Genomic DNA, 20105 nt, shown 5'->3' with positions numbered 1-20105 from the left:
ACATCGACATAGGCCAACAGTCCGCATCCCAAAGAAACCTTCGGTACATCCTAATCAACATATTCCTACTAGGTATGCTTGATTCTCCATCTGTACGCATACAGGTATGCTGGCAATCCTAGGTAACTACCGTTCTACCATCCCTGGCTTTACCGTGACTTATGACAGCATAGCCTCAAACTTTAGGCGACTCATTGCTGTAGCAGGAAATACGCGTACTGCACTCCGTGATCGGCCGCGTCCTTCTTCCGATAGGTATATATCGGCCAGGAGCCACACAGCAGTCTCCAACATGACTGAGCAGCGCCCCCCACATGCTACGCCTCCCCAGCTATCGCCCGAACCACCACAGTACACTCTTCCAGAGACCTTTAACATCGGACAACGCAGAACGCCACACCTCATTCGCCCAGATCAACTCAGGGCTCATCTTCAGCTTCTGGCAGCGTTCAGTCACCTAGAGCAGCGCGTCGCTGCCAGCGAGAGCCTTATCGCAGGCTTAGAGTCGGACAGCGAGAAACGTTGGGTATGGTTTGTCAATTTGGCTGTTGAACGGTGCGTGCTTTACTAGCCTTCTGTGTGCACCTGCACTGTTAACTCACTGCACTGGTGGAGCACAGGTTTGAGAGGTGGTGTCTGACGATCAAGAGATCTGATAGAGTGGAGCAACATTTGCCTCCCATTGATGTCACTATGGTGTGGCATGCCTACCTCCTGAATCCGAGGCAAGCATGTTTCTCATTCCTCATTGATGACAAACTTGACGTTTTTTTGTCATATCCGCAGCTGGTATGCAGAAGACACCACGCGGATCTCCAAGCTCAAACCTCTCGTTCATTTCACCAATTACTTTCCTAACCTTCTCGTACGCCACATCACTTTGAATAATGTCCCGAGCTCGCTGAACGTTGTGCCAGGCCAACCCTGATCTGTTAACCACTGACGCACCACAACATGAACGCGTCTCTGCTTGGGAACGCAGAACCAAATCACCGTATGACCCATTCGCATCTGCTGCGGATCTCACACACAAATCTATCGCGTGCCCTTACTGTTCTCGCACTATTCTTTCGCGTATGTCCCTTCTGCCTTCATGGCATGGGAATCCATTCTGACAGCCAGCCGTAGCGTTCTTCAAGCCTGATGGGAAGGGATATACCCAGAGCAACTTTGCCATCAACTGTATATGTGCTAAGCCGATTACTAAAGAACTTCTCGGCCTTCACAAGTTTGTGAAAAACATAGTCGAATCGAAAGTGCCTGATACATATTTGGCGTGGGTGTCGTCCTGCTGACTGTCTTGTATGACATCTAATATGATTTCATATACATAGTGGAACTCTTCATACACCACGTAGCACCTACGACACTGCGCACGCAATCATGATCAAGAAGCGTATCCTCAGCTTGAATGTTATTTCCCAGAAGAACAAGGCAAGTGATCGCACGCAGCAGATCTTGACAAATGTCCGGTATGACACTGCGCTCATGCGTCGCGCGCTGAACGTACAATTGAAGCCAATATGGTATGTCCTATTTTTGCTGCAGTGAATACGTTTTCTCAACTGAACAGGTGGAATAAGATAATGGGTGCCTACACGGACGATAGGGTGTTTTCACTTGATTTGGTCGGTGCTGTGAGTAGACCGTCAACATTGATTATATTCAAGGACTGATGTATGGATTTAGGTCCTCCGGCAAGCCTCATTTGTGAAGAAGATGGTCAACCTTGGGTGGACCGAGCCAGGATATTTCGCTAACAAGGTGGACGCAGTGGCACTGCAACATTGCGTAGCTCGCTATCACGCGTACGTGCTTACTTCTCTTTTTCTACGGACATCACCGGAACATCACTCTACAGCTTTTTAAACATCATGGCACAGTCTCCTGACTCATTCCTCGTGCCCACGCTCGACATCGATCTCGGGTGGCATACTCATCAACTCATGGCGAGTCAGTATCAAAAGGACTGCCTCTCGCTCGTAGGACGATTTGTTGATCAGTAGGTGCTGACAAGTACAATACTGGAACACACATAACAAATACACATTTTTTAGCGATGACAAAGTGGAAGAAGGTCACCTCGCGACCTCCTTCGACCTCACCTGTCGTACTTGGAACGTAAGCTAATTTTCCTTGGAATTCGACATCCCTATTAAAACTCCAAATCGCAGGACCATTATCATGTACCCTACATGTACTGCGGTTGTCCACTACCAGGAGACACAATCGGCCAAAAGCTCCGACGTCTCATCTCCTCTCAAACCACCAGCAACATGCTCTTACTCTCTCCCAATTTCAAATCTGACGCGTGTGCTGCTACGCACCCAAGCGATCACAACGCTGTGCTTGTCCTAAATAACACTTCCGCAAGCCTACGTCATCGGGAGAACCGTATACGCAAGGCAGAAAAAAGGAAGCTGCGGGAAGAGCGGAATGAGAAGGCTGTAGAGAGAGATGAGAATGGTGATCATGATATTGCGTTTTTATATCCTGTGCCGTTGTTTCAGTACTACCCTGGTGGATGCGTTGCTGCTACTGGATCGGTGGTGAATGGAGGTTCGGGGTGTGCAACGGTGAGTGTTGTTGTTTTGTTTGGAGAATGAGGTGTGCTGATATCAGGCTTACAGGAAGCAGGCAGCTGTTCGATCGGTACTTCACATAATATTGCTGTTTGTGGGACGGGAGGTGGAGATGGAGGTGGAGATGGACGCAGAGGTGGAAGTAAAGGCGGGGGTGGAGTTGGAGTTGGAGGTAGAGTCGGAAGTAGAGTCGGAGGTAAAGGCGGGGGTGGAGGTGGAGTTGGAGTTGGAGGGGCTTTTTTCGGAGGCGGAGTTGTGGTTAGTTGTGCAGGCGGAGCTGCAGTCAGTTGTGGTGGTAGCAGCGGATTCAGTTGCGGAGGTGGCGGTGGCGGATTCAGTTGTGGTGGTGGTGGCGGCGGATTCAGTTGCGGAGGTGGTGGCGGCGGATTCAGTTGTGGTGGTGGTGGCGGCGGCGGCTGTAGCTGAGGTAGTGGCAGCGGATGTGGGGGCAGGTCAATCAGACTGCCTGCAATATTTTCTTGATCTTGAATGTCTCCATGCAAGCTTACCTGTGGTATTATAAGTTTGTGCATGGACCGGTCAATCAGGTACGTGATTCCAGAACGGCCCGGGAGTCCTTGAGTTCCCAAGTGAATTCAACATCATAAATGATAGCTTTCACTATGGTTCGCTTAGTTCTCAAGATATCAATCCAACACAAAAACAGGCCACGAACCCAGGACGAACCGCAGAGTGACACAAATCTCAAACAGTCTGATCCGCAATATAGCACTCGCCATCCGACACAAATAAGGTTACAGTGTTCTTAAAAGCAATGCTAAAGACCTTAGACGTGTTTATGGGAGGATTGATGCACCTCTCTGTGCTCTGTTGTTCCATGACTGATTGAGCCTGCAGAATCGCTACAGCGAAGTTCGTACCTCCGTTAGCATCTCAAGGCAAAACAGCGTCCAGTAATTAGTCTGGAAAACCGACGAAATCGTTTACAAAAGTTGTTCTTCAAGCCTACTGTTGCACTTTCAAGTGTTCTTGTGAGCTCAACAATGCTTGCTTGTCTGCTTTGGAAGCAAGCTACGTTGGACGATATCCACTCGCGAACACGGGCAACGCACAAATTGAGCAGACCATCAATATAAGCCATCAAATTCTCAATTCCAAGATCCTCCGGCAACTGATGGCGAGAACCATAGTCTCCCCATGCATAAGACAGAACTTGGAGAGCGGTCTCGCGAGAAGAAGATTGCAACTCCCTTGCCAGTGAAAATTCAGCTGAAGTATAGGGCATCCTAATTGATCGACCGACAAGTTCTTCATAATGCTAGGTTAAACGCGATTGCAATTAAAGGCAGCAGAAGCGTTTCACACCTTTAGAGATTCCGATCAGAATTACTTCTTGCAGCCAATACCAGAGCATTTGGCAGCATGGCGAAGAGAAGTTGTGCTTGATGCGAGGGCCTCGTCAACTGAACTATAAATTGTTAAGAGCACGCACGTGTCAGAGCGCCCGAATCATTTGAGTCATTTACCTCAGATAACATGTCAATAGAAAGGTCACGCAGGCGGTAAACGTTTCAACGAAGACAAAGAGTCCGGTTGAGTCAGGAGCTGGCGCACCAGCGGCAGTACGATTGGCGATGCCTATGGAAATCGTTTTTACAGTTCTTGACACAGTTCACCAGTAAAACACCCGCTCCTTACCTTATTATAAGCAGTTGTCACGATAAAATTGGAGGGAACATAAGGCTGGAAAAGGAATCGGTGGTTTTACTATGTTTCTCGACAGGACACGAGTATGCCCTGTAGCGTCAGATTTCCAGCATTTCGATGGCAGTACGCACCAAAATACTAGGGAAGGCATTTGCTAGGTTAACCCGTGATACCAAGGCAAGGGCATCCCGGTGTTGGAAAACGAAGGTGAGTTTTCCCGTGCGGTGTGATGGAATGCGCGACGAGTCTGTTTAGGGGAGAACTTTCGAATCGTCTTTAACGTAGTGAGTCACCAGGACCAGGAAATCCACACGCCAAAGAAAGCAGACACTTACGGTCACTGTGAGTCACTGTGATATGCACAAAGCGTGCAAGACTAACACCAATGATCGCTACACGTACACATTTAGTTGGGACCTGTTCTTGAAGTACCAGTAAACATTCGATAGGCTGTGGCGATCAACTTGAGGGTGCCAATGAGTGATACACTGACACGGTACTCCTGGCCCGGGTGTCTTAAGATGTGCGGATGTGTGCGAGGGCGGTAGATGGTGGAATAGCCTAGGGTGGTGGTGGTGCGAGATGGCAATGAGAGAAGGAGTGGAGGCTGTGGGTAGATTAGCGACTACTAGCACTAGGAGATGCGAAAAGGCAGGGATACATACATCAACTGCCACTAATATTGCCTGCAAGTACGCTGCGTGACGGAGCAATGGATGCATTACATTTTCGCCATACTCAGCCTCTGTAAGCTAAATATCACAACGCAGAGCCTGATATAGATAGCCCATACTTAGCTACATGTGTGCATGTGACCCGGTTTGCGAGATCGAGTGGCGACAAACTTGTGAATTGCCAATACCAATCCAAAACTATAATTAGCCGTGCTGGGACAACCGGTAGAATGGTAAACTACTTACTAAAGCAGATGCTGAGCGCCAAGTAGCCAAGGCCGAATCATAAAAGAAGCAAAGTACACAGCTGGGTGCAGGGCACAATCGTGCACGCAAATATCAGGAGAACCACACCCTGCTCAACATGATACACTCCAGGCCCCGCTGAACATCAGTTGCCAGACATCAGGTGGATGTAACCTTATCGACGTCGTCCGGAACCTACTTCTGAGTTCAACAGATGCGTCAACAGAAGGGAGAAATAAAAGTATGCACTGATACTTGTCAGTTACCCAATAGTTCGACCCGATGGTGTGACTACGCGCCATAAACGAGTGGTTTCGATCAAAAAAGCAGCGCTGATTAGCGAAGAAAATGATGATCAAACTTGCGGCCTTGATAGCTGCAGGGTTTCAAAGCATCTTTCCCTTGGACAGCTATCACTCATTAACAACGCATGCAGCTCAGCTGATCACCAAGGCCGAAGAGCCCATCGAAAAAGTTGGGACCGTGACGTATGCAAGAGAGCTCACGGCCTCTGAGACATGCACAGTCGGTTGGCTATTGAAAGGTGACTGGAACAGGTGGGTGAGATGAAAAGCTGTTACAAGGTTGCGTGATGGTTCTGGGCATTGATGGAAAAAAACACAGGTACTTGATATAAACTCTAAGGGAGAATTGGGGTGTGAAGATATTGATAAGAAAAATGTTCAGTACTTACTAAAGGTCCGGGTGTACTGATTTTGAACATTCGAAAACTAAATGCTCGATTTTGCGCAGAGTTCAAGTTCCGAAGATGCTGTTCATGGCTACTTAATGAAATTTATGTTGAAGTCAACTGAGATCGGTGTGGTATTACATAATAGGTGGGGATCATCCATCGGTTCTGTTTATGATTGTTGTTGCCTCGCTGGGATATGTTCAGGTGGACGCGCCTCAGAATGGACAACACAGCCCATCATATGCATATCTATCACCCCTGCAGTGATGTATTGACGATTATATCACACAACGAAGAAGCTTGATGGGTTTCAACTGCCTGCAGAGATTGTTATCTATCTCTGTCGCTGATGGTGATCAAGAAGGTATGTCAAACAAGTGCTAGAAGTCGAGGCATATGATGCTATCATAGTGCTGATTCATATATTTTTCAGATATCATTGTACAAATTGGAGATATTCGACACTCCCGGGCCAGGATCATTGCGAACCTGTGTCAAACCTGTGCGGCCATTGGAGTTCTCATGATGATTAACGTCTTTTCAAGCCCGGTCACGGCCTTATTCTCCGTCGTACTGCCTTGAATTGACGCCCGCTAGTAAAACACAAATAGTGAACGGTATGCATATGATGTAACAATAAATCCTCAAGTGACATCCAATGATGCGCTTACTACTGGTCTGCATCTTCCTTTACCTCGTTGGAGCCATCCAAGCTCAGGCTACACCTAATACAACACTGAATGCAACTGATGGTACTACTGCACCCCCGACAGCCTACGGTTCTGAATCGTTGACGACCAGAACCCTATGGACCATCGTGTCCAGCTCGGTTCTCACTCTGTTTGCGTGCACATACAGTGCGATTCACCCAAATATCCTGAGTCCCAAGGACAGCCCCCATCGTATCCTACGGCGACAATTCGGCATCATAATAATGGCACTTATTGCTCCTGAACTGATCGTCGCATGGGCTATGCGCCAGTGGTTCAGCGCTCGCTCTGTCACAAGACAGTTTGAGAAATCGGGGTATCCCAACATTCGTCTCGAGTCTGAAGGTGAGTCTCATTATACACGTCCTCAGATCATGGGTCCATAGAAGCGTCTGCAGAACAATACACTCGAGGTCACCAACTTTACGCTCTATCTCGCACCTCAAATACATTTCTTCGTAACTCGCCTGCTTCTCAAGATCAAGATAGCTCCCGGGTTCTCTTAGCGCATCCTGAAGGTGAACCGTTATTTGTACTGGTTTTCTTTCAGTGGCTCATACTAGTACTCTAGCGCGCACCCTAGGACATGAGGGGACTCATGCTCTGAAGCCATTCAAAAAGTTGCTCAAAACTTATGTTTCAGAGCCATACGAAGGTAAGCCCGATCCGTTTCTCTCAAACATACCTGATGTTTGGCGTGCATCCTCAGATTATGTGTGGACTCTTGCAAAGCCGTTCACAAATATGTTTAAGGTCTATGTTTCAGAGCGATCTGAAGGTAAGCCGGATTCGTGCTCGCCTAAACGTTGACTCATACGCATCCTTAGATTATACATGGACTCAAACGCACAGCTTCTTTGTGCTCATGGGTGGTTTCATGCTTTATGTGGACGGGGAACCCTACCTTACACTACGGTATAATGACATTCTCGAACTGTTGCGCAAAGACTGTATCGACTTCCCTATCCTGACGGCGAACCAGATCTATGACAGGAGCAAAGGCAATGCGATATCGAAAGGATTGGTCATGCTTCAGGTGGCCTGGTTTGTCATGCAGCTCACCACCCGCGCCATCTGTCACCTCGAAGTCACTCAGCTCGAAGTGGGGACACTCGCTTTTGCAGTTCTCAATTTCCTAACCTATGCTGTGTGGTGGGACAAGCCTCTCAGCGTGCAATGTCCGCATCCAGTGTACTGGAAGTCGACTGAGTCAAGGCCAGAGGATTACATTGAGTATGTATGTGCCTTAACAATCATACCACTGCTGATGATATCTGTCTTAGTCTCAGTGACAGAGACAAAACCACTTCGTTTGGGATCTTCTCTCCAGTGCTCGGCCCAATTATAGAACTGATAGGCTTGTTCGACGTCCCCACATCCCTAATACTCCGAGTTCCAACATTTGATGGCAGCATCAAACTCGGACACTCGGACAAAATGGTCATTCAACTTGCTGCGTTGAGTATGGCAACCATATTCGGTGGCATCCATTGTCTAGCTTGGCCTTTTGCCTTCGTTACACATCAGGAGCGGCTCCTCTGGCGCATTTGTGCCCTCGGCATAACTGGCACACCCTGGCTTTTCTTTTTTGCGACTTTTACATTCGATTCAGCAGGTGCGGCAGTCCTGATATTTCTATATTTCTCGATTGGTTTGGTATCTATCATACTGTACATTACAGCTCGTGCCATCCTCTTGGTGCTTATGTTCACCACTTTACGCCATCTTCCTCCTGGAGCATACTTGGCAGTGGATTGGGTTACTTTTGTTCCGCACTTGTAGTTCCTGATCATGGTACTTGCGATACACTTCATAGTTTTGTAATGACATTCAGATGTAGCATTCTTGTAGTGGACGATGGACCTAGGCTAGGTAGTAGGTAGTACACTGACTCCGACACGATCACATGACCTTCACGTGCGACGCGAAACGAACAAAGTTTTGCACAATGCTCATCACCATGGACGGCAGCGAAATGGGGCTATTTGGTACGCTGTGGTTGATGCGAGCGGATGACTGATAAGCAGGATTTCCAATCGACGAGACAGTTAACTACCTTTGGATGCGACTCGACGTGTTGCGTGCACCGTTATGCACAGAGATCAACTTTGCTCTGCACATGAAAATCCTGTTTATCCTTTGGACTTTGGAGAGGAACATGCGTGGCCGATAGAAATCTACGTATACTGACACCTTTAGATATGATCGATTTGTGTTGGGAGGCTTTCGATCCTCATTGTCTTTGGCGAAGCACGCCTCGCCATCGACGGCCGCTGTGGAAGGAGTGAAGGAGGACAATTAGGGACCGTATTCTGGAGGATGCAAGTCAGTGACGAGGAGAAGCTGGTGAGTACATATCTTTCTGTCTCGTACTCTTGAATCTTCTGGAATTAGGAAGTCGGATATGTAGAATGAGCCTTTTGCGAGCTAATGCAGGTACATGTACGTGAAAGCACGGGAATTTATTGCATATCACGTCTGCTCCTTGGATTGTATGGGGTGGATATGTGTCCCCTTTGCCACTTCCTGGCGTGCTTGTCTTCGCCGGTTTTCCCGACGAGCCGGTAACTCAACCAAGCACGTGTCACAGATATCTCGATGCTGTATATGCACGCGTTGTCCTGGCCTTTCTGCTCGGATTCCAGGGGAGAACTCTTTGACATAGTGAGTCAAAGGACCGGGAAATCTACATGCCGGAGGAAGCATATATGGTTATGGTTATGGTCAGTCATTACGATGTACACGACACACGCGCAAGACTAACACAGTACCAATGACTGCTCCAGGAAGAGTCATGATCAGCTGGAAATTCTACTCAATCAACCGACGACCCAGTTTGACGATAGTTGGCCAAGGAGAAGGTAAATTAAATCCTGCCGTTGGGCATGCGTTAGGCTGTCGGGTAGCGAAGGGTGCTTATCATGGACGCAATCAGAACAGACGCTCATATGAACATGTACACGTTCAGTTGGGACCCGTTCTTGAAGCGCCAGCAAGCCTTCCATACTGTGATGATAGACAATGAGTGGATACACTAACACGGTGCGGTTCATTTAAGTAGATTACCCCGAGGGAGTGTCTTAAAGGGTGTCGGTTATTCGGGTATATACAATTTGGCCTGAACAATTACTCACCCAGCCTTTGAAAAACACAAGATTTCATAGGTTATTCGTAATGACCACAACTATCTTCACTGTGCGAGAGATATCGCTTGCAAATCTCGTTGCAGGTGTGCAGCGAAGGCAGTCTCAAAGCAGCTAAGTATCTAGTCGACGTATGAGGTTCCAGCATCAGTGAACCGGTGAAGAAAGTAGAAGGCCATATATCACAATATATAGTAAACAATCGCACACATCAGCATAATTCTGTCATCGATCGTTACATTATCATGTTTGACCTTATAGAGGAAAGAAGTGTTTTTCATTTTCTTATATCTGCTTCCGATGTCAAAGCTATAGCACGCACTGGGTATGATAATTTCGATACTTTGATAACCACTGCTCATGATAACAATATGACAAGAAACATCCTTTCAATGACTTACAATTGAACCACCAGATTCCGATCTCGTGGGGCTGTGAGGATAAAGACCCGGAGCACATTAGTATGTTTATCGTCTCTTGTTCCGCAAATATTTCGATGTTGTACGTACATGCGTTGTCGCGGCCTTTCTGCTCGACTTCCATCTCATTCATTCGGAGAGAACTCTTGAATTGTCTTCGGCATGATGAGTCACAAGGACCGGGAAATCTACGTACCGAAGGAAGCATAGACAGTTACTGTTACGGTTAGTTATTGATATATGCATGAAACGCGCACAAGAGTCGCGAGATTAACACCGTGCCAATGAACGGTTCAGGACCACTAAGAAAGAAGAGTCATTTATCAGCTGAAAATTCTGCTTGCTGAACCAACGACCCAGTTTGACGACAATTGGCCAAAGAGAAGGTAAATTAAATATTGCAGCTGAACATGTGTTAGGCTCGGGCCATCACTGACAACTGCCCTTGAATTGCGAGGGGTGCTTATCGTAGACGCTATTATAACAGACGCTCATACGTGCATGTACACGTTTAGTTGGGGCCTGTTCTTGAAGCGCCAGCAAGCCTCCGATGCTGTGGTGATCGACTTGAGGTACCAATGAGTAATACACTGACAAGGTGCGGTTCATTAGGTAGAATACCCTGGATGTCTCAAAGGGTGTCAGTTGTCTGGTTCCAATTTTACCGTGATAACTGCTCGCCCAACCTTTTTGTTAATTTTTTTTTGTCCTATCGAGCTCGAGATCGCCCTATGCAGGACATTCCATTTTACAGGAACTCCAGTGCCCTTGTGTGAGACGTACCCCATCAGGCCGTTTCAGGCGCTCAATTGGTTCGAAGATGAGATGAGTTTGACGTAGCGAAATTATATACAAGCATAGTGCTGCCGCAGTCCGGTCCAGGACCTAGGTTCGAACCCGAACCTTTGTGGACCGGACCCATGGTTCGGTCACAGGTCCAGAATTTCTCTTGGACCGAACCCCTTGGTAGGTTTGAGGTTCGGTGTGTTGTCGATAAATCCGGACCGGTTCTGGACGCATCCGGACCGGTTCGAACCTATCATGTCGCTGGCTTTGACTTACGATTTTCGAAGTCGAAGCCTCATGTTTTTGGTGAGGCTTTCTATTTAAGTATCATCCTTGCCCTTCTGTTCACCGTCTTCTCCTACTTCTCCTGCAAGGCAATCTCTCGGCTACTTCAGTAATGCAACTCATTCATGCGCCAGTGAGTTCGCAACAAGTCTACTGTCTGTCACAATTAACTTATGATGTGATTTATTTCAGAACATACCTACAGTTGTGATTCACCATACTGATTATCTGCCATGGGTTCTCATTTTGGTGTTTCATGGTGCGCAACAGTTTTAAATCTAGTTTTAAATAAATTCACTTGGTACCTAGGTTTGAAATTTATGCCCCCTGCTGCTATGTCCTCTGCACGTCGCGCTGACGGTTCGTTGAAAGACGCCAGTGAGATAGCGTGGTACAATGATGCCGAAGACGACTCTCCAATGGTTCCTCCCCCTGCTCCTGCACACAATGGCACTCTCAATTTGTTTGTACGTCGTTCTGGTCGAGCGGTCAAACCCACAGAGAAGATCCGCGAGACTCTGACTGCCAGCAGTACCTCAGCCAAACGGTCAGCTGTAGAACCTCCTCAGGGTGTCCCTGCACCCAAACGAGTGTTCGTTGGTACCAGTAGCAGAGAGGATGACGAGGATGACGACGAAGATGCACCCGCACTTGAAGACGTTACAGATGATGAGGAAGAGGATGCCGAGAATGCTGAGAATGCCGAGAATGAAGAAGCTTATCAACGGACGAAGAAGCTCGGCGACCAGGATCGCGAAGACCGCAAATCCCTCAAGAAAGATGAACGCAGCGCTGACTTGACTACAGTCTTTACCTTTGAGAAAGGTCACATCAACCCCCACACCCAGGAGCGTGAAAATGGGTGGTGGTGTGAGGTATGCAAGGCCAATAATGTCCCACTACACCAGTGCTTTTTTAAAGGTGGTATCTCGACTAGACGCACTCACATTGCTCGCCATCCCAAGTGCCACTACCCAGTCTATCACGACCGCTGCAAAGAACGGGGTATCAAGATGCACAATCGTGCCATACCTCGTGATTGCAAGGCAACCGACAGTCAGGCAACCTTGGACGGCTCTCTGACTCCAAAGATTCCCACGTTCATGAAGTCCGGACTCATGGATTACATCGTCGAACTCATTGTCGCTGAGGACGAGGTAAGTAGCTTTCATTTCTGAGATTTTTTATCGACAGCAAAATTTCCATGACGTTCGACTCGTGGACATCTTTTCCTGGTCACCCTTTCCTATCCATTACAGCGCATTACATAGACTCCCCGATTAAAAAGCCTCACGGTCATTGTGAACGAGGAGTAGCTGTACGTAGCGTACAAATTTGTCGTTGTTGTCTTGTAAAATTTTGATTTTTTTGCAAATTGAAATAAAGGGTTCGAGGGTTCAAACGCGTTCTGAACTTGAACCGAACCCTTCCGAACGCGTTCACAGGGGTCCGGTCCATGGTTCAGCCTCCTTGCTCGAACCTGACCAATGGTCAGGTTCGGGGTTCGCAAATATAGGGCCATGAACTGGACCGAACCGGACTTCGGCAGCACTATACAAGCATGTGATGGGGCATGCTGACGGCCCTACTCTGTTGCCGAGGCAAGCTAGTACAAGAATGGGACGCCGTGCAGTAAGAGTGCAGCATGGATGATGGCTGGGCCGGCTCTTGTTGTAACTTGTCTGAGCGCCCAACCCTTGAAAAATTACAATCAGCACAGTATTTCATTGGTTATTCGGGATAGCCATCCATGCATACCTTCACTGTGCGAGAGATATCGCTTGCAAATCCCCTTGCAGGTGTGCAACGAATGCGCCGCAGTCTCGAAGCAACCAAGGATAATCTAGTCGACCTATAAGATCCCAGTCTGACTTGATCTAGGAAGTCGACAAGTCAGTTGCACCGCGACTGCATTACATGTGAGTTATGACACGAACTGCTTCGAGTGGGATGCACTTTGAAAGCCTCACTATGCTAAGAGAGTCTGGCTGTACTCTTGATACAGGTTATGTAAAGGCTCACCGCAGCTGGAAGCATGACGCGATTGGAATGATCAAACATACTAGGTTCCCGAGTTGAAGGCATGCACTGATGTGACTGAAAGTCATTACCAGGCTTTGCGTAATGATATGGTGCAGTAGTGCAAGCTGGGGATGGTGGACACACGCCACTGTCTGTCGGTACTTGACATCGAATTCAGAGTTGGACATTAGTAACGTTCAGTACAGGGCCAGCACTACAACTCAACATGACCACCAGCTTGAAATGAAAGGTCAGAAGGGCCCCGGTGGGACGCTGTCACTGCTAGTCAGGACTGCTGCTGCAAACCAAAGGCGTCAAATGCAGTTCGGTTCGCAGCCGATCGACATTCGGAGATGAATAAAATTTAATAAATTCAAGTACAACGAGGCTTATGCACTTGCACGGATCTTCACTTCCCCTAAGCCATGTTGCAAACGTCAGACAAGAGTGCTAGGCCCAATCAACATCGTGCTCCTTTGAATTGACGCCCGCTAGTAAATATAAAAAATGAACAGGATGCATACGATACACCCGTCCACTGATGCGCTTGTTACTTACTATCTGTCTCTTCCTCTGCCTCTTTGGCTCAGGAGCAATCCAAGCTGCACCTACAACACTGCCAGTGGATACAGCAGATTCAGATATCAGTATCAGCGACCGTTTTCGAGCCCCATCGTTGACGACTAGAACCCTATGGACCATCATCTCCAGCTGTTACGACTAGGATAGGTCGAGCTCTCCCTAGGCGGATTGCCTAATCTGATAGCGGGCTCGCTACTGGAGAGACGGGGATCTTCTCTCGAATGAGAGGTTCAGGGGTTCCACTAAAGGTAGCATCGGCTTTCCTTTAGGTGCGGCTTAGACTGAGTGATTGGGATATTCACACAGAGGAAGTTCTGATGAAAACCTAGTAGAATCAAGTAGGGAATATACATGATTCTGTCTGCTCTATATACTGTCGTCCGTGTGCACAGACCAATACTACGTTCGGTAGGTAGGTATGAGTGTGTCTATACAAGGGCATCTTATCTGATGCCATGCGGGCGATTATCTATACATGAGGCTTACCATGCCTCTCTTATCTGTCCTCAAGGCGTAGCATGCCTTGGAGTCTAACTGCGCATGCTGCGGCATGCGGCTTCTCTTCTGACCATGAAGCAGAGCTTCTCCATGATCCGGGTCAAGGACCATCTAGGTCCGTCCAGATGTAGCCTAGGCTGGTCTAGGTCATCTAACGGCATCCAGGCCGTTCTAGGCGTCTCTACGAGTCTCCGTTGAGTCGGTAAGTCTTCCAAGACGGTGCATATGGTGAGATAGGGGCTAAGGTCATGATGACCTCCGTAGGAGGGGTTCTCGGTTACATGTCATTGTAACATTACCTCCGTTTCTGGGTTGAAGTCTCCGACTACAACGATTCTATCTCCCGGGTTTCTTCGTCTGGAGTGGCAGTAGTACTGCGGGTATCAATGGGAGTGGGTGAGCGCGGCGCGGGGTGGTGCTTGATTAACTCTTCTAGCGCGACGTGGTTCTTCTCCCAATCTACGAGGAGTTCGTAGTATTCCTCGTCGTCTCTAAACTCTGGGAGAGATGATTCTTCTCCGAGTTGAGGGCAGTGGACCGACAGGTGGTCGGGTCCGATTTCGTTGCAGATGCAACACACAGTGTCTGGACACTTTCTAAAAGTGTGTCCGTATCCTCCGCATCGTCGACAGATGCAGGTGCGGTTTACGCGCGCTTTCTTGGTAGGGCGCGGGGGTCTTTCTAATCTTTCTCCAACGCGTTTCTTCGCGATGTCTACGAGGTCGCTAAAGTTGTCGGGGAGTAAGTGTAGCGCCATTGCGCGGATTTTCTTCTGGTCTTCCAGCACTATGAGGGCTCTCGTTGCTGGGTCTAAGTCTTCACGGTTCACCGATATTTCTAGGTGTCGCGTGGTGCGGATGATGTCTATCACCAATGATGCAGAGGCGGCGAAGTTGACATCTGACTGTCCTAGGATGTCGCTGATCTCTAGGAAGTGATCTGGGGAGAGAATGGCCGTTTCGGCGACGGCGCCTTTCTCGAGGTGGTCGAGGATCTTGGAAAATCCAGAGTTCCTCAGGGGTACGATAGCAGAGGTTTCGATGTTGTTAGGCATGATTGTTGCGAGAGGTTCTGATGAGTATATCATTGTAGAGGGTTTATATGGGCCTCCAAGAGTGCTCTAAGCTCCGCTTGATCAGTTAACTTATCTTTTAATCTCTTTATCAAAGTTCAATCGTGAAGGCGTGGAGTGCCTCATGATTCTCTTGGCAGAGGGGGAAGTCACCATGCCAGTGCGTTCGAAGGATAGTTTCGAGTCATTTCGGACTATCAGAAGCGGAAGTTTTGCGTCATTGCGGACGTGCGTGTCTTGATCTTTCGTTTTTTTTTTAGTCGAATTCTGTCAAGATCTGGGGTATGTCGTTTCGAGATGTTCTTTTTTGTTGATTTTCTCGATCGGCGTTCTAGAGGGTTCCATGGGCTTGCAGGAGTTTCCAAGGAGTTCGTCTCGTGATAGTTTAGCGTCTTTCCGGACAGAGGTGAAGGTAAGGCATCCGGGGCTTGCAGGAGTTTCTCGGTGTATTTAGTCTCGTCTTCAAGGTGAAGGGATCCGTGTCTCCGGGTTCGTCCTTCTTCTTTTAGTTTAAGTGTCTTTTCGGACATTTTCTCAGTTTTAAGGTCGTGATGGACCGATGCTAGTTTAGAGTCTTCCCGGACTTCTGCGCAGTTTATAGTCGTGCCAGACTCGTGGCGATTGTCGATATTTATAGATAAGGGTGCGGCCGGGGTGAGGGGAATTAAGAGTGAAATGAGTTTTTAAATGAGAATTTCACCCCCCAAGTAGGCCGTTTGATCACCGATCAAATCTAAAAGTCTAAATCAGGGTTTCCGCAGTCAGAGTCAGATCGATCTTCGACTGGTGCGATCTCTCCCTGGAATAATCTAACATCCACAGGGTCGTCCTGGTGGGGACAGTGTCTTGTGATACGCTTTATCGTTCGCTGAAAGTAGTTCTGCTGTTTAATCCGATCTACTTCCATCAGAGTCATCGCGGGTTCAGGGGCCGCGGAGGTGGTATTAACGACTATCTCGTCGTTATCTTCATCGTCAGTTTCTTCCATCATTGCGATATCGGCCAGATCTGGCTTTAGGAACGAGGGTGTGACTGGTGCGGTTCTCGATCTTTCTGGGAATGAAATGATCGGTTCGGCCCGGTTGATCCATTGATCAGCGGCCGGTTCGTTTTCTGCTAGTTTATACTCGTGGCGGAGTTTCTTCAGTGACGGCGCTTCTGCTGTGACTACCGATCTACCTTTTCCAAGAACCGAAGCAGGTTCTGCTGAAAAGACGTACTTCTGAGTTTTCTCCGGTTCAGGGGCCGGTCTAGGGATCTTTGCACGAGGGGGCTCCTCGTCGAAAGTGGCTCTGCCTTTTCCTAAGATCTGGGCAGGTACTGCAGAAAATCTATATTTATCTGCGGGTGGTGAGGTGGCAACTAAGTCCGACTGTCTCGTGGACTTCTTCTCGACGTTCTGGGATGTCGAGGCGTGGGGTTCCAACGGTTTGGTAACCGGTGCGTACTCGAGGATTTCGTGGAGTTCCTCGATCGGGGTTAATGTCGGATTGAATCTCCGTCTTCCCGAAGTTAGTTTCGACTCATTTCGGAGATCTTCCATCGGCGAATCAGCCGGTTCTGGTAGTTTAGCCTCATTCCGGAGGTTCTGCGTGACAGGTGCTTCTGTCAGATCTAGTTTATACTCATCTCGGAGTTCTTCTGTCTTCTTCGTCAGGGTGCCTACCTCCCTTCTTTGGCGCGTGTTTCGCGTCCTCTTTTCTCTATGGAAGAGCGGTTTCAACCCGTTCCTCTTCCTACCTCTCTCAATCATTTTCTCAAGTCCTTTTGACTTGTCAGTGGCAGGGATAGTTACCGTACCCTTCTTCCAGTCTATGGAAGGCTTCACAGCGGCCAGCCATGTGAATCCGAGTAGGATGTCGTCTAGGCACGGGATTATGATGAATCGTCCGTGCATTACTCGGTCGTCGATCTTTATGAGGAGTCTGCAAAATCTTTTGCCTCCATCGACTATCGTTCCGTCTCCGTTCATTACTCGTTTTGGTGTCTGAAGGAGGTGCGTTCTGATGCGATACTTTTTGCAGAATTCACTGCTTATGAATGAGTTGCATGCGCCCGAGTCTATGACCATGGTGGTTGCGACGGGCGGCTTAGTGATGGACATTAGGGTGGCGGCAACCCGTAGTTCTTTCTTCCTGGATACACTTTTCTTGTTAATTATCAGCGGTCCAGTCTTCTCCTTACCAGCCGCTGCCTTGCGGACTGTTTTTTCTTCGATAATCTTTCTCCTTATCGGGCACTTATGGTCGTTGGCTTTGTGTCCAACGTGATGGCAAGAAAAGCATCGTCGTTGCTTCAGGTGGTGTCTTGTCTCCATTCCTGAGAGGTTGGCGGCGGCGTCGGTATTTCTTCTAATCATCATGATCTGTGTCGGTGCGTTCATGGTAGAGGGAGTAGTGCGAAGGGACAGTGATAGGTTTAAGGATTTTAAAGCTTCGCACATCTGTCTCGACGATTTCTGGATAGCTTTACGCCGATCTCGGCGATTTGGTCACGAGAGTAGAGGTCTACGCTTGTCTCAGTGGTGCGGTCGGTATCGATTCAACGGCGGTGCGTGATGAGCAGGGCCGGGAATGTAAGACTTGATTCTTTTGTTACGACTAGGATAGGTCGAGCTCTCCCTAGGCGGATTGCCTAATCTGATAGCGGGCTCGCTACTGGAGAGATGGGGATCTTCTCTCGAATGAGAGGTTCAGGGGTTCCACTAAAGGTAGCATCGGCTTTCCTTTAGGTGCGGCTTAGACTGAGTGATTGGGATATTCACACAGAGGAAGTTCTGATGAAAACCTAGTAGAATCAAGTAGGGAATATACATGATTCTGTCTGCTCTATATACTGTCGTCCGTGTGCACAGACCAATACTACGTTCGGTAGGTAGGTATGAGTGTGTCTATACAAGGGCATCTTATCTGATGCCATGCGGGCGATTATCTATACATGAGGCTTACCATGCCTCTCTTATCTGTCCTCAAGGCGTAGCATGCCTTGGAGTCTAACTGCGCATGCTGCGGCATGCGGCTTCTCTTCTGACCATGAAGCAGAGCTTCTCCATGATCCGGGTCAAGGACCATCTAGGTCCGTCCAGATGTAGCCTAGGCTGGTCTAGGTCATCTAACGGCATCCAGGCCGTTCTAGGCGTCTCTACGAGTCTCCGTTGAGTCGGTAAGTCTTCCAAGACGGTGCATATGGTGAGATAGGGGCTAAGGTCATGATGACCTCCGTAGGAGGGGTTCTCGGTTACATGTTATTGTAACACCAGCTCCGTTCTCACCATTTTTGCGTGCACATACAGTGCCATTCACCCTAACATTCCGAGTCCTAAGGATAGTTATACGGGTACCCAGATGCGGCGACTTGGCATCATAATAATGGCATTGATCGCTCCTGAACTCATGGTCACGTGGGCTATGCGCCAGCTGTTCAGCGCTAATCAAGTCACGAAACAGTTCGAGAAATCGAAGTATCCCAATGTTCGTCCGGACTGGACGTCTGAAGGTGAGTTGTGCTTTTAGAAGCTCTGCGTCTTACAACTCACTATACACGTCCTTAGAAAATGTGGCTGCACCTGAAAATGACTTCCTTCGTTTTCTTCGCTTCCTTCGCTTCCTTCTCATGCCTTCACCTGTACCTGTAGGTTTGATGTATCACTTCTTACAATTGTAGATGAAATGTGATACAATAATTACTGAAGTCCATAGATACCTATCATTGTAGGGCTGATATATCAATGGAGGATCCTGTCAGGACACTCCCATAATAATCTCACACCCCTAATTTTCGCATTTTTGACCACCTACTGTGGGAATTTCCCCACAACACTTAAAAATAGATTGCTTCTCCACATTTTCGCATTTTTAGCCACCCCACTACACCTAAAACATCACCCATTTTGGGAATCTCCACAATATCAATTATTCCCACACCCTCCCCACCTCACTGCAGCTTCACCACCACACCACAATAGGTCCCCTCTTGTATCTAAGTAGTAGTTTGGTATATATATATACAATATAATGTAATAGACCGCTTTTTTTGCTTATTTGTGTGCCTGCTCCTCCTCTAGAGGCCATTTAACATATGTTAGAGTAAAGAACACTTTCGCACTTTTGCCCCTTTGGTGGGAAAGTGTTCTATTATATTCAAAACATGTTTATGAGCATATATGAGTATATTCCCATCTTTATTTGACCCCCTGAAGCGCCCTACATCAATAGATATAGCACATATGCAAGAAAACACAGAATATGTTTCTATTTAATTATTTCTAGGTGGACAGACTTGGAAAAATGATTCCCAGTATCTATTCAACAATATGAACAATGTATCAGGAGCCCAGGACCATGGGATAATTCCCTGTTGCATGGTGTGCCCCCCCTCTCCTGGTGGTTTACCCCCTGTGAAAATTTTTCCTGCAGGACCGGACCTTAATTGAGGTGGGGGGTCTATTTCTATGTATATTTGGAGTAGATCTATCATATAGCTGGCCCAGAACACACATAGGATCCTGCTACAAGAACAAAAACATAGAAAATCTCACTTTTGACACTTTTGATGTTTTTTAGTATCTTACTCTTGCATAAATAACCATCCCTGCTCACATATTATCAGTAGTACATTCACACATATGTTCTATGCCAAGGATCAGCCCTACATAGGGCGCAAATTTGATATCTGATGTACAGGAGGTATTTCTACTGATAGGAAACCTACAGAGTAATCCAGCC

General features: G+C 47.8%; 7 protein-coding genes across 7 annotated transcripts; 4 read left to right on the top strand and 3 right to left on the bottom strand.

Annotated features, from left to right (window-relative positions):
* The first annotated feature begins 49 nt into the window (after nucleotides 1-49).
* HD556DRAFT_1356036 (uncharacterized protein) lies at nucleotides 50-2965 on the top strand. Its single transcript, XM_041302478.1, has 13 exons — nucleotides 50-122; nucleotides 238-555; nucleotides 621-725; nucleotides 787-865; nucleotides 918-1074; nucleotides 1129-1276; nucleotides 1335-1526; nucleotides 1574-1637; nucleotides 1690-1808; nucleotides 1862-2002; nucleotides 2058-2121; nucleotides 2175-2664; nucleotides 2948-2965. Exons 2-12 carry the CDS (start codon nucleotides 293-295, stop codon nucleotides 2604-2606), a joined length of 1764 nt encoding a protein of 587 aa, XP_041162428.1. The 5' UTR covers nucleotides 50-122; nucleotides 238-292; the 3' UTR covers nucleotides 2607-2664; nucleotides 2948-2965.
* Nucleotides 2966-3292: 327 nt separating this feature from the next.
* On the bottom strand, nucleotides 3293-4288 carry HD556DRAFT_249938 (uncharacterized protein). The gene is made up of 5 exons (XM_041310018.1): nucleotides 4242-4288; nucleotides 4070-4181; nucleotides 3909-4011; nucleotides 3464-3851; nucleotides 3293-3410 (listed from the first exon to the last, which is right to left on the bottom strand). Exons 3-4 carry the CDS (start codon nucleotides 3955-3957, stop codon nucleotides 3469-3471), a joined length of 432 nt encoding a protein of 143 aa, XP_041162427.1. The 5' UTR covers nucleotides 3958-4011; nucleotides 4070-4181; nucleotides 4242-4288; the 3' UTR covers nucleotides 3293-3410; nucleotides 3464-3468.
* A 203-nt stretch (nucleotides 4289-4491) lies between these two features.
* Nucleotides 4492-5283, bottom strand: HD556DRAFT_250029 (uncharacterized protein). The gene is made up of 3 exons (XM_041310019.1): nucleotides 5171-5283; nucleotides 4586-5094; nucleotides 4492-4524 (listed from the first exon to the last, which is right to left on the bottom strand). The coding sequence occupies exon 2, from the start codon at nucleotides 4970-4972 to the stop codon at nucleotides 4643-4645; it is 330 nt and encodes a 109-aa protein (XP_041162426.1). The 5' UTR covers nucleotides 4973-5094; nucleotides 5171-5283; the 3' UTR covers nucleotides 4492-4524; nucleotides 4586-4642.
* On the top strand, nucleotides 5171-5764 carry HD556DRAFT_1356029 (uncharacterized protein; the record flags this gene model as incomplete). The annotated part of the gene is made up of 2 exons (XM_041302477.1): nucleotides 5171-5365; nucleotides 5437-5764. A coding segment is annotated over exon 2 (217 nt), but the record flags the coding sequence as incomplete, so codon positions are not given.
* A 335-nt stretch (nucleotides 5765-6099) lies between these two features.
* Nucleotides 6100-8356, top strand: HD556DRAFT_1535097 (uncharacterized protein; the record flags this gene model as incomplete). Its single annotated transcript, XM_041309588.1, has 8 exons — nucleotides 6100-6228; nucleotides 6298-6919; nucleotides 6973-7092; nucleotides 7146-7229; nucleotides 7284-7352; nucleotides 7402-7807; nucleotides 7858-8189; nucleotides 8256-8356. The coding sequence occupies exons 2-8, from the start codon at nucleotides 6523-6525 to the stop codon at nucleotides 8354-8356; spliced, it is 1509 nt and encodes a 502-aa protein (XP_041162424.1). The 5' UTR covers nucleotides 6100-6228; nucleotides 6298-6522.
* A 3171-nt stretch (nucleotides 8357-11527) lies between these two features.
* Nucleotides 11528-12491, top strand: HD556DRAFT_1440870 (uncharacterized protein; the record flags this gene model as incomplete). Its single annotated transcript, XM_041306186.1, has 2 exons — nucleotides 11528-12364; nucleotides 12402-12491. The coding sequence occupies 2 exons, from the start codon at nucleotides 11528-11530 to the stop codon at nucleotides 12489-12491; spliced, it is 927 nt and encodes a 308-aa protein (XP_041162423.1).
* A 2143-nt stretch (nucleotides 12492-14634) lies between these two features.
* HD556DRAFT_1306485 (uncharacterized protein) lies at nucleotides 14635-15363 on the bottom strand (the record flags this gene model as incomplete). The annotated part of the gene is made up of 1 exon (XM_041299919.1): nucleotides 14635-15363. One exon carries the CDS (start codon nucleotides 15361-15363, stop codon nucleotides 14635-14637), a length of 729 nt encoding a protein of 242 aa, XP_041162422.1.
* Between the last annotated feature and the right edge of the window lie 4742 nt (nucleotides 15364-20105).

This window comes from Suillus plorans, assembly GCF_016647745.1.
Source record: "Suillus plorans strain S12 chromosome Unknown HD556scaffold_16, whole genome shotgun sequence".
Lineage (NCBI taxonomy): Eukaryota > Fungi > Basidiomycota > Agaricomycetes > Boletales > Suillaceae > Suillus > Suillus plorans.
Note: the sequence above shows the minus strand (reverse complement) of the source record. Positions and strands in the feature narration are given on the sequence as shown.

Bases quoted from the DNA above. Each gene is read 5' to 3' on its own strand.
- HD556DRAFT_1356036 (XM_041302478.1), top strand. From the start codon at position 293: ATGACTGAGCAGCGCCCCCCACATGCTACGCCTCCCCAGCTATCGCCC. The intron at 1,277-1,334 runs GTGGGTGTCGTC...TCATATACATAG, and splicing joins GTGCCTGATACATATTTGGC to TGGAACTCTTCATACACCAC. The intron at 2,003-2,057 runs GTAGGTGCTGAC...CACATTTTTTAG, and splicing joins GTAGGACGATTTGTTGATCA to CGATGACAAAGTGGAAGAAG.
- HD556DRAFT_249938 (XM_041310018.1), bottom strand. From the start codon at position 3,957: ATGCTCTGGTATTGGCTGCAAGAAGTAATTCTGATCGGAATCTCTAAA. The intron at 3,852-3,908 runs GTGTGAAACGCT...AGCATTATGAAG, and splicing joins TCTGATCGGAATCTCTAAAG to AACTTGTCGGTCGATCAATT.
- HD556DRAFT_250029 (XM_041310019.1), bottom strand. From the start codon at position 4,972: ATGCATCCATTGCTCCGTCACGCAGCGTACTTGCAGGCAATATTAGTG.